The sequence below is a fragment of the Dendrobates tinctorius genome, unplaced genomic scaffold (assembly GCF_039654945.1).
Source record: "Dendrobates tinctorius isolate UK_male_01 unplaced genomic scaffold, ASM3965494v1 ptg000071l, whole genome shotgun sequence".
In the NCBI taxonomy this organism is placed as follows: domain Eukaryota; kingdom Metazoa; phylum Chordata; class Amphibia; order Anura; family Dendrobatidae; genus Dendrobates; species Dendrobates tinctorius.
Genome location: NW_027361739.1, coordinates 15,657,038 through 15,673,123, shown reverse-complemented (window position 1 = coordinate 15,673,123; position 16,086 = coordinate 15,657,038). Strand labels below are relative to the sequence as shown.

The 16,086-nt window shown below is 41.6% G+C and overlaps 1 protein-coding gene across 1 annotated transcript in view; it reads left to right on the top strand.

The window, feature by feature from the left end:
• Positions 1-6,979, top strand: part of APCDD1L (APC down-regulated 1 like) — a 105,227-nt gene extending 98,248 nt beyond the window's left edge. The window contains exon 4 of the mRNA XM_073582448.1: positions 5,724-6,979. Within this exon, the coding sequence (XP_073438549.1) occupies positions 5,724-6,476 (753 nt within the window). The 3' untranslated portion in view covers positions 6,477-6,979. The remainder of the gene's footprint in view (positions 1-5,723) is intronic.
• The last annotated feature ends 9,107 nt before the right edge of the window (positions 6,980-16,086 follow it).

The window sequence follows — 16,086 nt, the reverse complement described above, 5'->3', positions numbered from 1 at the left end:
ATGAAAAAAAAACAGACAATGTGATTTTCTGGATTTTTTTTTCTCAGTTTGTCTCCCATAGTTGAGGTCTACCTATGATGTAAATTACAGACGCCTCTCATCTTTTTAAGTGGTGGAACTTGCACTATTGCTGACTGACTAAATACTTTTTTTCCCCACTGTAGTTGGTAGGTCATTTCTTGCCGTGTTGTTTGTGCCTACATATATCAGTAGGAAAGGGTAGTCGTCCTTGGATTTGAGGATAGTTGGTATCCTGTTGGCCACATCCTTGATTTTTGCTCCTGGGAGGCAGCATACTTCTCGTGCGGTTATGTCCGGCCTGCAGATAGTTGCCTCCGTGCCTCTTAGTAGTGAGTCGCCCACAACTACCACTCTTCTTTTCTTCCCGGATGCACTGCTTGTTGCTCGTGAGTGTTTTTGAGTGTCATTTGTTTCCGCTTTTGTTGACAGAGTAACTTTTGCTGATAGTGTGTCTTCTCTTGTAGATACGGTATCATCCTGAGCTGTGCCATTTTCGTTCTCCAGCATGAGGGCTTCATATTGGTTGCTAAGCTGTGTGGGTGGTAATGACCACTTAATCCGTTTGCTTCTTTTCGTGACATGGCTCCACTTTTCAGCTTCTGTATGTGCTCTGAAGCTTTTCTCACTTTCCAAATCCTGAATGGTTGCTTCTGCTTCATCCAAGAAGTCCTCATGTTCTTTAATTACCTTCAATTTTGCTATTCTTTCTTCCAGTCCCTGCACCTTTTCCTCTAAGAGGGCAACAAGTTTGCATTTCTGACAGGTAAAGTTGAGTTTTTGGGCCGGAAGATCCGTAAACATGTAGCATGTGTTACAGGTGACATGTGGATTTTCTTCTCTTCCATATTGCTGATGCAGGCTATGATGGGTGGAAACTCGGCAAGTCCCAGCGATCGATCAGCTTAAGGCGACTCTTCTCCTCTTCCCAGCAGTGGCTTTCATCTTGAAACTCTGTCATGCAGGCCATTTTTGCCCAGTATCTTTCTTATAGTGGAGTCATGAACACTGACCTTAACTGAGGCAAGTAAGATCTGTAGTTCTTTGGATGTTGTTGCGGGGTCCTTTGTGACCTCTTAGCTGAGTCGTGGCTGCGTTCTTGGTAATTTTGTTCAGATGCCAACTCCTGGGAAGGTTCACCACTGTTCAACACTGTTCCATGATTTCGCCATTTGTGGGTAATGGTTCTCACTGCAGTTCGCTGGATTCCGAAAGCTGTAGAAATGGCTTTATAACCTTTTCCAGAATGATACTTCTCAAATGCTTTGTTTCTCATTTGTTACAGAATTTCTTTGGATTGCGGCATGATATCTAGCTTTTGAGGATGTTTTGGTCTACTTCACTTTGTCAGGCAGGTCCTAGTTAATTGATTTCTTGATTGAGAACAGGTGTGACAGTCATCAGGCCTATGGTTGTGGCTAGGGAATTTAAACTCAGCTTCCCAAATACATTGACTAAATAATTATTTGATTCCTTGCTGATTTTGTAAGTTTGCCTACTGAAAAAGACATGAACAGTCTATAATTTTAAGGGTAGGCTAATTTTAATATTGAAAGCTAGAATGTCAAAAATAAAATCCAGAAAATCACATTGTATAAATTATATAAATGTATTTGCATTTTGTAGCGAGAAATAAGTTTTTTTTTATCCCCTACCAACCATTAATAATAATGATAATCTTTATTTTCATATAGCGCTAACATATTCCGCAGCGCTTTACAGTTTGCACACATTATCATCACTGTCCCCGATGGGGCTCACAATCTAAATTCCCTATTAGTATGTCTTTAGAATGTGGGAGGAACCCGGAGTACCCGGAGGAAACCCATGCAAACACGGGGAGAACATACAAACTCCTTGCAGATGTTGTCCTTGGTGGGATTCTAACCCAGGATGGCTAACCACTGAGCCATCGTGCCGCCCCAATAGTTCTGGCTCCTACAGACCAGTTAGACGCTCCTAATCAACTCATTACCTGCATTAAAGACAGCTGTCTTACATAGTCTCCGTTATAAAAGAGTCCTGTCCACAGACTCAGTCAGACTCTAACATCTACAACATGAACAAGACCAAAGAGCTTTCTAAGGAAGTTAGTAACAAGATCACAGACCTGCACAAAGCTGGAATAGGCTACAAAACCATAAGTAAGACGCTTGGGTGAGAAGGAGACAACTGTTGGTGCAATAATAAGAAAATGTAAGAAATACAAAATGACTGTCAATCAACATCGATCTGGGGCACCATGCAAAAATGCAAAAACTCACCTTGTGAGCTATCCTTGATCATGAGGAAGATGAAAGATCAGCCTAAAACTACACGGAGGGAACTTGTTAATGATCTCAAGGCAGCTGGGACCACAGTCACCAAGAAAACTAAAGGTTTAAAATCCTGCAGTGCCCGCAAGGTCCCCCTGCTCAAGAAAGCACATGTGCAGGCCCGTCTGAAGTTTGCAAATGAACACCTGGATGATTCTGTGAGCGATTGGGAGAAGGTGCTGTGGTCAGATGAGACAAAAATAGAGCTCTTTGGCATTAACTCAACTCACCGTGTTTGGAGGAAGAAAAATGCTGCCTATGACCCAAAGAACACTGTCCCCACTGTCAAGTATGGAAACATTACATTTTGAGGGTATTTCTTTGCGGAGGGCACAGGACTACTTCACCGCATCAATGGGAGAATGGATGGAGCCATGTACAGTAAAATCCAAAGTGACAACCTCCTTCCCTCTGCCAGGACATTAAAAATGGTTCATGGCTGGGTCTTCCAGCAAGAAAATGACCCAAAACATACAGCCAAGGCAACAAAGGAGTGGCTCAAAAAAAAGCACATTAAGATCATAGAGTAGCCTAGCCAGTTTCCAGACCTTAATTCCATAGAAAACCTATGGAGGGAGTTGAAGCTCTGAGTTGCCAAGCGTCAGTCTCAAAATCTTAATGATTTAGAGATGATCTGCAAAGAGGAGTGGACCACTATTCCTCCTGACATGTGCACAAACCTCATCATCAACTACAAAAAGCATCTGACTGCTGTGCTTGCCAACAAGGGTTTTTCCACCGAGTATTAAGTCTTGTTTGCCAGAGGGATCACATACTTATTTTACACTGCAAAATGCAAATAAATATATATAATTTATACAATGAGATTTTCTGGATTTTATTTTTGATATTCTGTCTCTCAATGTTAAAATTAACCTACCCTTAAAATTAGAGACTGTTCATGTGTTTGTCAGTGGGCAAACTTATAAAATCAGCAAGGGATCAAATACTTATTTCCTTCACTGTATGTGATAAGCCTCAGTTAATGTTTTGAGGGAGGAATCACATTTTTACACAGGGCCTTGTAGGTGTGGATTTCTTTTTCCCCTATTAATAAAGACCTTCATTAAAAACTGCATTTTGTGTTTACTTGTGTTATCTTTGTCTAATATTTAAATTTGTTTGGTGACAAACATGAAAGAATAAGACAGAAACACTTTTTCACGCCACTGTATTCTGTAACTTATGACAACGTCTCAAATTGAAGGAAACCTTGAGGTCCACATCATTATATACTATCTGGAGTGAAAGGAGCTCTTTTTGACAGCCATGATCAGTATCTTGATGGGACCTAATAGAGAGGCTATATGGACTAGGGGGTGTTTGGACATGACATACGTAGAGAGCGCACAGTAGTTTCTTTGGAATGGCGTCTGGATACCATTGCCTTAAAGAATAACCATGGTTTGAATTTTTATTTCATGAATTAATGGTATTCAGAATAACCATGGTTTGAATTTTTATTTCATGAATTAACAGTATTCATGAAAATAAGCAAATTTGTAATATAGCTTATCAGAAAAATCTGCTTCTTTTCATTCCTGAATTATTTTTTCACTCTCAATTCACGGTTAAAAATCTATATTTAGTCAATACAGATTTTCCCATTACCGAGAAAGGAAATGGCAGTTGGTGCTTGTTAAATTCTATGGAGAGGAAGGAGGAGCTAGAGGCAGGTACAGACATTCAGCTGCAAGTTCTCGTGAAATGAGTTGCAGTTCTTCATAGAATTTTATGAGCACCAACTGTCATTTCCTTTCTCAGTAATGGGAAAGTCTGTTCACTGAAGACACATTTTACTTGTGAATTGAGAATTTTGAGAATGAAAGCTCAGTCCAGGAGGAGAAAGAAGCCGATTTCTCTGTAATATATCATATATATCTTATTAAATTTTCTTATACTTGTACTATTGATTTCTGGGGAAAAAAAAACAACGGTTACTATTTAAAGAGCCTAGAGACCCCTCTATACAGAGATCCTAGTAGTTATTGTGATAGTTGTACTGGACCAGTAGAGATTATTCATGGGGACTGGACACAGTGACCCCGGAAACTCAATTGCAGATCAACAGAAGGTAAAATAATGTATGTTGACCCTAGCTGACCTATAACCCTTAGCTTCCAGAGAAGATAGAGGAGACCCTCCTAATGATGAATGCCAGCTGCATGAGTCTCACTTATCAGTGTAAAATGGGTAACCCTAACGCCCACAAAATATTTTTGAAAGTCATTTGTCATCGACACAAGGACTTTCTTAAAGAGTCTTTCACCTCAATTTATCTTCGGACAGGTCATACCTCAGTCCCAAACAAAGGGCCACAATGTTTGATCAATTATTTGAGTCATTGGTGAATATACCATTCAGTATTCCCTGATAATATAAAGTCCTCATATCATGTTCGAAATTAGGAGATTATATAAATGTTGCATTCTCCTTTTAATTTAATTTTTTTAACGACAAGAAAAAAAATGAATAAAATGTGTCACTATATATGGATTTTTCATCCAAAAATAAAATTAGACTTAAAATGCCAGTAATGTAATGGTGAATATTAGGGTATGTGCACACGTTAAGTATTTGGTGCAAAAATCTCTGCATCCCTTGGCAGGAAAAATGCAATGTCAAATGTGAGTGCTTTTGCTGCATTTTTTTATTTATTTTTTACATGTGTTTTTGGCGCAGATTTTCCCACTCATTAGTATAGGTGAAATCTGCAGCAAAAACGCTGAAAGGCTATGTGCACACGGTGCGGATTCTTCTGTAGATACGCAGCGGATTTGGCCCTGCGTATGCGCAGCAGAACTGCATGTGATGTACAGCACCATTGAAGCCTATGTAAAACAAAATCCGCAGTGCACATGCTGCGTTTTTTTCCGCGCAGATTTGGTGCGGAATGTAAAAAGCAGCATGTCACTTCTTTTGTGCTGTTTTGCTGCAGTTTTCCACCTGCTCCATTCTAGAATCCGCAGGTGGAAAACCGCAGGGGAAAACCGCACAAAACATGCACTAAATCCGCAGGAAAAATGCAGGTAATTTGACCTGCGGATTTAGTAAATTCTGCACGGAAAATTCCAAAGCAGAATACGCACTGTGTGCACATAGCCAAAGAATTGACCTGCTGCAGATTTAACCATGCAAGGAAAAAAAAAAGCAACGTGTGCACAAGACTTTTAGATTCTCACTCACTTTGCTGGCATCAAGAAAACCTTCAGGTTTTGTGACAAAACTGTTCTTAAAAAAAAAATGCATCAAAAACGCAACGTGTGCACAGACCCTTAGGTTACTAAAAATCTCAAGTGTTACGTTACAGAGTTCAACCCATTCTTTAGACAAATATCTTTAATTTTTGCAATGCACTTCTATTAACCCCCACAACTCCTCTCTTTGCAGCACCATGCCCACCCATGTGATTTCTGCGGCCTAATATACAACGCCGACGAACATCACCCACCCATCCTGCCTGATGTCATCGAACCACCAACCCAACTTGGAGGCAGATGGGTGAGCAGCCAATGTGAGATTCGCCCTGCTGTGCTGTTTCTTACTCGCTACTTGACCATCCACAGAGATAACCATACCTGGGAAGGATTTTATTACCACTATGCTGACCCCATCTGCAAGCAGCATACATTCACGCTCCGTGCTGCCGGACACTATACCAAAGGAGTGCCCTCCGAGCACGTAAAAGGGGGCACGGAGCTGGAGTTTATCGTAAGCCAAGTATGGGTGACGCCTTTCAACCAGGCCATCTTACGGATGCTGAATGCCTCCCGGATTGGAAGTTGTGGTCTAGCGGGATCATGGGCTATAGGGGAAGAAAAAGACATTACAATGACGGGGGGCTGTGACGTGCTGGGCGTCAGGCTCCCGCACACAGAATACGAGCTATTCAAGATTGCACAGGACAACCATGGGAGATATCTCCTGTATATGGGAGAAAGGCCAACAGATGGCTCTAGCCCATCCGTACCCACGAAGCGGCCAACCTCATATCAGCCCCCTCTGATCCAATGCGCTTCTGAGCCAACGTTGCCTTCTAAGCAGCATCAATCTCAGGATTTTACCCTGAACGTTGCACCTTTACCCCAACCACAGTTTTGGGCTTTGATGTTAATTATATTACATATTTTAAGGCCAAACTGATTCACGCCGTCTGTTTTCTCAGGTGCGGTTCTCAGAGCCAGGACAATCTTGTACTAAAAAGATAACAAAAAAAATATGTCGTGAGGTTCCGCTTTGTTTATTATGGTAAAAGATATTGTACATAGTATTCTATCTAGCTAATGCACTTGCTGAAAAGATGATATACGTCTCCTTCTTCAAAAATCGTGGTGCTGGAGAAGGTTCCCAACTGAAACATCTGCAGATGTCTCGGTTCTTATGGAGAATATTATCATAATGGTCCGCATTGAACCGAATGGACAGACCACTCCCTGTGGAGGCGGGGGAGAGGGGGTGGGGAGGACATTTTCAATTTCTATTTTTTGTATTTAACTCTAAGGACAATGCAGATCATGAGAAGAAACTTACAGATCATGTTGCTGGTATAATATGAGGCAAATCACTTATTTAACGTCCTATTAGGGATACACCACTCCGATTTAATAAACTGGACACAAGTGATGCAATTATATTGACTGAGGAAATGGCGGTCTCATCTGACACTTCTTCACAGTTATGCCAAAATCACAGGACAATACCTAGGTTAGCGCTGTGTACCTTTCTTGCTTCATTGTACCGATTTCTGGTGTCGGCCTAAAAAAGCTTATTGTAAAATACTGACCAGAGTAGTTGGGTGTAAATAAGGCCTTTGTAAGTCAAAAAATCGGGAACAAGTTAAAAAAACAGAAGAGACAAAAAGGTCTCGTTCAGACAACTGTAAATTCAGTCAGCGTGTTGTCACCGTAATTGGTCCGTGTGGTAAACGTCCCAGCATGCATCGGCCATCCAAAGATCGGACATGCTGGACCTTTATTTTCCCCGAACATAATCTCCCTGAGGAGAGTCGGGTCCGACTGATAATAGTCTAGCCTAATATGTAGGGAGCATATAAACCTATAATGCCCTAGGCAATAACACTGAGGCCCATTACTAATGAAAATAACCTACAAAGAAAATGCCCTCCAAAGCTTCTCAAAGTTAAATGAATACATTTTATTAACAGAAAAATTAATAAAAACCATAAAATACAGAGATGCCAAATACCCAGATAGAAAAAGGAAACACTGAACAGAAATTTGTCCGGGATAAAGTCTATATGATCAGTATCGTATACGGCTGCGTGAGGAAATACCGCTGATAAGACCCAGAGCTCAAATTGCCGCACAAATATGACTGTGTACCATCCAACATAGGAAATGTCTTTGCCTTTCATATACAGGAATAAATTACTGACTAATTATTCTTCTTAGTACAAATATTCTAATTGATTGCAACAATTTAGGTTAAGGTAAAATATAGCAATACATAGATTCAGATACTGTATATACAAAACCTTTTTCTATATATCTATATCAATCCAAGTCATGATGTAAATTCCTGAAGGTGGTCAGGTGCAAAAGATATTTACGAGTGGCCAGGTAAATGTTGGGAGATGTTGGCGACTACCCTAGATATGTGCGGAACACAGAGTAAGGCTCTATATGTTCTAGAAAGGGGGTATCAGAAAATCAATTGATGTCCATCATCAACATATAGTATACAGCGCCTACCTCTATCTAGGTAGATGTACTAGCAGTCATACCTACACATCCCTTCCGGGGAAGACTGGCCGAAACGCGCGTCAAGGAGAGACACTTACTTGATCTGTGGTTCTGGGTACATATACTTGCTGCCTGCCATGTTTTGACAGTATGGCCACATATTTTGTGGTATATTAGTGCTACTACATCTACATAGATTCAGGTAGGCTCTGTATACTCTACCTCGATGATAGACATCAATTGATTTTCTGAGACACCTTTTCTAGAACATACAGAACGTTACTCTGTGCACAGCACATATCTAGGGTAGTCTCCAACATGTTCCAGCATTTACCTATCTACAGAGCTCCATTTCTCTTTTGTACATTGCACTTTCAAAAAGTTTTATATCTATCGTATATATATATAAATATACACTCACTGGCCACTTTATTAGGTACACCATGCTAGTAACGGGTTGGACCCCCTTTTGCCTTCAGAACTGCCTCAATTCTTCGTGGCAGAGATTCAACAAGGTGCTGGAAGCATTCCTCAGAGATTTTGGACCATATTGACATGATGGCATCACACAGTTGGCGCAGATTTGTCGGCTGCACATCCCTGATGCGAATCTCCCGTTCCACCACATCCCAAAGATGCTCTATTGGATTGAGATCTGGTGACTGAGGAGGCCATTTGAGTACAGTGAACTCATTGTCATGTTCAAGAAACCAATCTGAGATGATTCGAGCTTTATGACATGGCGCATTATCCTGCTGAAAGTAGCCATCAGATGTTGGGTACATTGTGGTCATAAAGGGATGGACATGGTCAGCAACAATACTCAGGTAGGCTGTGGCGTTGCAACGATGCTCAATTGGTACCAAGGGGCCCAAAGAGTGCCAAGAAAAAATTCCCCACACCATGACACCACCACCACCAGCCTGAACCGTTGATACAAGGCAGGATGGATCCATGCTTTCATGTTGTTTACGCCAAATTCTGACCCTACCATCCGAATGTCGCAGCAGAAATCGAGACTCATCAGACCAGGCAACGTTTTTCCAATCTTCTACTGTCCAATTTCGATGAGCTTGTGCAAATTGTAGCCTCAGTTTCCTGTTCTTAGCTGAGAGGAGTGGTACCCGGTGTGGTCTTCTGCTGCTGTAGCCCATCTGCCTCAAAGTTCGACGCACTGTGCGTTCAGAGATGCTCTTCTGCCTACCTTGGTTGTAACGGGTGGCAATTTGAGTCACTGTTGCCTTTCTATCAGCTCGAACCAGTATGCCCATTCTCCTCCGACCTCTGGCATCAACAAGGCATTTCCGGCCACAGAACTGCCGCTCACTGGATTTTTTTTCTTTTTCGGACCATTCTCTGTAAACCCTAGAGATGGTTGTGCGTGAAAATCCCAGTAGATCAGCAGTTTCTGAAATACTCAGACCAGCCCTTCTGGCACCAACAATCATGCCCCTTCAAAGGCACTCAAATCACCTTTCTTCCCCATACTGATGCTCGGTTTGAACTGCAGGAGATTGTCTTGACCATGTCTACATGCCTAAATGCACTGAGTTGCCGCCATGTGATTGGCTGATTAGAAATTAAGTCTTAACACACAGTTGGACAGGTGTACCTAATAAAGTGGCCAGTGAGTGTATGTATTACTATATTTTATGAGAGAGAACTTTTTATCCATTTGTTACTATACTTCACCTTATTCTAATTGGTTGTAACGATTAAGGTTATTTGTACAAAGATGGATGGTTTATACCTTAGTAATTTATTCTTGTATATGACCGGTGTAGACATTGGATGGTACATCGACATATTTGTGCGCCAATTTGAGCTCTGGGTCTTAGCAGTTATTTCCTCACACACAGCTATATATGATACTGATCATATAGACTTTATCCTGGACACATTTCTGTTCAGTTTTTCCTTTTTTCTGGCTGGATATTTGGCATCTCTGTGTTTTATATGTTTTTATCAATTTTTTGTCACTAGAATTTGTTCATTTAACCTTTAGACGCTGTTGGAGGACTTCTTCTTTGTAGGTTATTTTTAATATGTATGGAGGCCTTTAGTGATATACAAATATGCCCAATTTCCCCTCCTAGCACCATCTTCATACGCTTTTGTTCTTTCTTCTTTACTCTGTCCACTTTGGTATGGCCGAGCAGTCGCAGAGCAGGTTTATGGAGCACAAACTGCACATGATCAGTTGGAGTCCCATCGCCTGGTCCTTGGTGTCCGTAATACAGTTCCACACATTGCATCGGCGACAAGAGTGAAGGAAAGTATGAAAGTCACTAAAAGCTGGAAAATTCACTATTGGGGTATTAAAATGGCTCTCAACACTGGCACTGTAAAAGGAATATACATTTGTCATATGTAGTAACCCTACCTGGTGACTTACGTTTCCCTCCTCTAATCATTCCCACTGAGAGTGACTTTCCCATCCTCCTAAATCCAAGGTGGCTGACAAAATGGCATAGGGAGGGCATTGGTAAGCGTGAACCATGCCTCCCCTGCCCTGTGAATGCATGGTTCACTTATCACTGATCCCAATCCTCCCTCCCTGCAGCAACATTGGATGCCAAAGGACCAAAACACCAGTCCTTGCATGGGAAGTTGTGGGAGGCAAAGGGAGGACAGCAAGTAGGATGAATATATGTGACAAATGTATCAACACTTTTCAGAAGCAGAGTGATGGGAGGTGACACTAAGACCACATTCATACATTCAGTATTTTACATCAGTATTTGTAAGGCAAAACCAGGAGAGGAACATTCAGAGGAAAAGTATAATAGAAACACGTCACCACTTCCGGATTTATCACCCACTCCTGGTTTTGACATACAAAAACTGAGGTAAAAAACTCACCAAATACTGAACATGTGAACATAGCTGTAAGGCATAAATAACATCAACAGTAGCTTAAGAAATTTAACCGTGTTTGGTCATGTCAATGTACAACTAGCAAATTAGTCCTGGGAAACTCCTTTAGGTTATGTGCCCACGTAGCGATTTTCATGCAGAATAACACCTGAGCAGAATCACACACCCTGCTCCCGGGAAAACACATGCGGTTTTTGACGCACTTTTGTAAGCGTTTGTCAGGCTTTGTGCCCACGTTGCATTTTTATAAGTGTTTTTGATGCGTTTTTCGGGGTCAAACCGCATCAAAAACACTTAAAAGAAGCATCCCATTCATTTTAATGCATTTTGGCCTTTTTGTGCCAATGGATGTGTTTTTTACCGCTAAGGAAATGCTTAGCGGTAAAAAAATGCAGCATGTTCATTAATTTACGCTTAGGTCCGCATTTTTCACTATTTCCTATAGTCCAAAAGACACGCGGAAAAAAAGCATCAAAAACGCGCGTTTTCTGGGAAGACCCGTTTCATGAGCGTTTAAAAATGCTACTGTGGGCACATAGCCTCAAGCGTTTTTGCCCATATAATTGATGGTATGCGGAATCGCGGGTGATTCCGCAAAATTAATGAACACGCTGCATTTTTAACCGATAAGGCCTCTTTCACACTTCAGTTTTTTGCATCAGTTCAAATCCGCCAAAAAGTCAGACAAGCGGATCCCTTCTCAACTGATGTGAACGGATGGCACAGGATCCGTTTTCAGACGGATCCTGAAAATGAGGAAATTGAAAGGAATGAGAGAGAGAGAGAGAGAGAATTAATTTTTTTTTTTTGTCCGGCACCCAGAAAGAATTTCGGGTTAAATGAGTGTCTGGAGGATCCGCCAGAGAAAAAAACGTTTCAAGCTCCGTTTTGAAATCTTTGAGGATGGTGACGGACAGCAACTTTTGGCGGATCCTCAAAAAAAACGGATGCAACGGACGGCAATCCGTCACAATCCGCCATTAATGGAAGTCAATGGGGGAAAAAAACGGATCCTCAAAAGAAAATTGAGGATCCGTTTTTTTCAAAACCTGGCGGATTGTGACTGATTGTAAAAAACGGAAGTGTGAAAGAGGCCTAAGTGATTCCGCAGCGGTTAAAAACACACCATTGGCACAACATGTGCGTTTTCCATTAAAAATCCATTGGATGCTTTTCTTAAGCGTTTCTGCAGCAGAAACGCTTGTCTAAAAGCGCTGCAGAAATGCTTAAAAAACGCTACGTGGGCACACAGCCTTTGGCTAGCGTTTTAAACCTGACACAAAACCGGACTGCTTCCCAGAAAACGCGCGTTTTTTTCCGCACGATTTTGCTCAAAAAACGCGCGTTTTGATGCGTTTTTTTCCGCATGTCTTCTGGGCCATAGGAAATAGCTAAAAACGCGGCCTAAGCCGCAAAATTAATGAACATGCTGCGTTTTTAGCCTCTAAGCGTTTCCTTAGCGGTAAAAAACGCATCCTTTGGCACAAAAAGGCCAAAAAGCATTAAAATGAATGGGAAACTTATTTTAAGCGTTTTTGAAGCGGTTTGACCCCTAAAAACACTTAGAAAATGCTACTGTGGGCACACAGCCTAAAGGATTTTCTCTGTGTACAGTCATGGCCAAAAGTTTTGAGAATGACACAAATATTATATTTTCACATGATCTGCTGCCCTCTGGTTTTTATGTGTGTTTGTCAGATGTTTTTATCACATACAGAAATATAATTGCAACAATATTATGAGTAACAAAAGGTTATATTGACAGTTAGAATGAGTTAATGCAGCAAGTCAATATTTGCAGTGTTGACCCTTCTTCTTCAGGACCTCAGCAATTCTCCCTGGCATGCTTTCAATCAACTTCTGGATCAAATCCTGACTGATAGCAGTCCATTCTTGCAAAATCAATGCTTTTATTTTGTCTGAATTTGAAGGTTTTTGTTTGTCCACCCGTCTTTTGATGATTGACCACAAGTTCTCAATGGGATTAAGATCTGGGGAGTTTCCAGGCCATGGTCCCAAAATCTCTATGTTTTGTTCCCTGAGCCATTTAGTTATCACCTTTGCTTTATGGCAAGGTGCTCCATCATGTTGAAAAAGGCATTGTTGATCGCCAAACTGCTCTTGGACGGTTGGGAGAAGTTGCTCTCGGAGGACATTCTGGTACCATTCTTTATTCATGGCTGTGTTTTTAGGCAAGACTGAGAGAGAGCCCATTTCCTTGGCTGAGAAGCAACCCCACACATGAATGGTTTCAGGATGCTTGACAGTTGGCATGAGACAAGACTGGTGGTAGCGCTCACCTGGTCTTCTCCGAATAAGCCGTTTTCCAGATGTCCCAAACAATCGAAAAGGGGATTCATCAGAGAAAATGACTTTACCCCAGTCTTCAGCAGTCCACTCCCTGTACCTCTTGCAGAATATCAGTCTGTCCATGATGTTTTTCCTAGTGAGAAGTGGCTTCTTTGCTGCCCTCCTTGAGACCAGGCCTTGCTACAAGAGTCTCCGCCTCACAGTGCGTGCAGATGCACTCACACCTGCCTGCTGCCATTCCTGAGCAAGCTCGGCACTGCTGGTAGCCCGATCCCGCAGCTGAAACACTTTTAAGAGACGGTCCTGGCGCTTGCTGGTCTTTCTTGGGCGCCCTGGAGCCTTTTTGGCAACAAGGGAACCTCTCTCCTTGAAGTTCTTGATGATGCGATAGATTGTTGACTGAGGTGCAATCTTTCTAGCTGCGATACTCTTCCCTGTTAGGCCATTTTTGTGCAGTGCAATTATGACTGCACGTGTTTCTTTAGAGATAACCATGGTTAACAGAAGAGAAACAATGATGCCAAGCACCAGCCTCCTTTTAAAGTGTCCAGTGGTGTCATTCTTACTTAATCATGACAGATTGATCTCCAGCCCTGTCCTCATCAACACCCACACCTGTGTTAATGGAGCAATCACTGAAACGATGTTAGCTGGTCCTTTTAAGGCAGGGCTGCAATGATATTGAAATGTGTTTTGGGGATAAAGTTCATTTTCTAGGCAAATATTGACTTTGCAAGTAATTGCTGTTAAGCTGATCACTCTTTATAATATTCTGGAGTATATGCAAATTGCCATTAGAAAAAATGAAGCAGTAGACTTTGTAAAAATTAATATTTGTGTCATTCTCAAAACTTTTGGCCATGACTGTACTCCTGGTTAAGCTTACAAATACAATACCATCACATAATAGTGGCCTTCATCCATATGGGTTTACACAACTGACCATATTGTGGCTGCTCTAGGTAAAGTCAAGGGGCATGCATATACAGTGGGGCAAAAAAGTATTTAGTCAGTCAGCAATAGTGCAAGTTCCACCACTTAAAAAGATGAGCGGCATCTGTACTTTACATCATAGGTAGACCTCAACTATGGGAGACAAACTGAGAAAAAAAAATCCAGAAAATCACATTCTCTGTTTTTTTTTTCATTTTATTTGCATATTATGGTGGAAAATAAGTATTTGGTCAGAAACAAAATTTCATCTCAATACTTTGTGATATATCCTTTGTTGGCAATGACAGAGGTCAAACGTTTTCTGTAAGTCTTCACAAGGTTGCCACACACTGTTGTTGGTATGTTGGCCCATTCCTCCATGTAGATCTCCTCTAGAGCAGTGATGTTTTTGGCTTTTCGCTTGGCAACACGGACTTTCAACTCCCTCCAAAGGTTTTCTATAGGGTTGAGATCTGGAGACTGGCTAGGCCACTCCAGGACCTTGAAATGCTTCTTACGAAGCCACTCCTTCGTTGCCCTGGCGGTGTGCTTTGGATCATTGTCATGTTGAAAGACCCAGCCACGTTTCATCATCAATGCCCTTGCTGATGGAAGGAGGTTTGCACTCAAAATCTCACGATACATGGCCCCATTCATTCTTTCATGTACCCGGATCAGTCGTCCTGGCCCCTTTGCAGAGAAACAGCCCCAAAGCATGATGTTTCCACCACCATGCTTTACAGTAGGTATGGTGTTTGATGGATGCAACTCAGTATTCTTTTTCCTCCAAACACGACAAGTTGTGTTTCTACCAAACTGTTCCAGTTTGGTTTCATCAGACCATAGGACATTCTCCCAAAACTCCTCTGGATCATCCAAATGCTCTCTAGCAAACTTCAGACGGGCCTGGACATGTACAGGCTTAAGCAGTGGGACACATCTGTCACTGCAGGATCTGAGTCCATGGTGGCGTAGTGTGTTACTTATGGTAGGCCTTGTTACATTGGTCCCAGCTCTCTGCAGTTCATTCACTAGGTCCCCCCGCGTGGTTCTGGGATTTTTGCTCACCGTTCTTGTGATCATTCTGACCCCACTGGGTGGGATTTTGCGTGGAGCACCAGATCGAGGGAGATTATCAGTGGTCTTGTATGTCTTCCATTTTCTAATTATTGCTCCCACAGTTGATTTCTTCATTCCAGGCTGGTTGGCTATTGCAGATTCAGTCTTCCCAGCCTGGTGCAGGGCTACAATTTTGTTTCTGGTGTCCTTTGACAGCTCTTTGGTCTTCACCATAGTGGAGTTTGGAGTCAGACTGTTTGAGGGTGTGCACAGGTGTCTTTTTATACTGATAACAAGTTTAAACAGGTGCCATTACTACAGGTAATGAGTGGAGGAAAGAGGAGACTCTTAAAGAAGAAGTTACAGGTCTGTGAGAGCCAGAAATCTTGATTGCTTGTTTCTGACCAAATACTTATTTTCCACCATAATATGCAAATAAAATGAAAAAAAAACAGAGAATGTGATTTTCTGGATTTTTTTTTCTCAGTTTGTCTCCCATAGTTGAGGTCTACCTATGATGTAAATTACAGACGCCTCTCATCTTTTTAAGTGGTGGAACTTGTACTATTGCTGACTGACTAAATACTTTTTTGCCCCACTGTATATATATTAGATAGGAGTCAATTGTGGGTAAAGAATGAAGAAGATTTTTGTAGGGTTTTTTTGTTTGTTTTTTTAAACACACCTTTGATGCATTTTTAAGTTCTAGGGTTTTTTTTCTTCTGCAGACTTAAGTATAGAAAAAAGAACAGGAATAAAAGCCCCCTTCAAAAATTCCAAACCCTGACTTGGTTAAAAGTGGTAATAAAAGACTGAACATGTACACAGTAAGGCTGTGTGCACACGATGCAGATTTGCAGCGGATCCGCAGT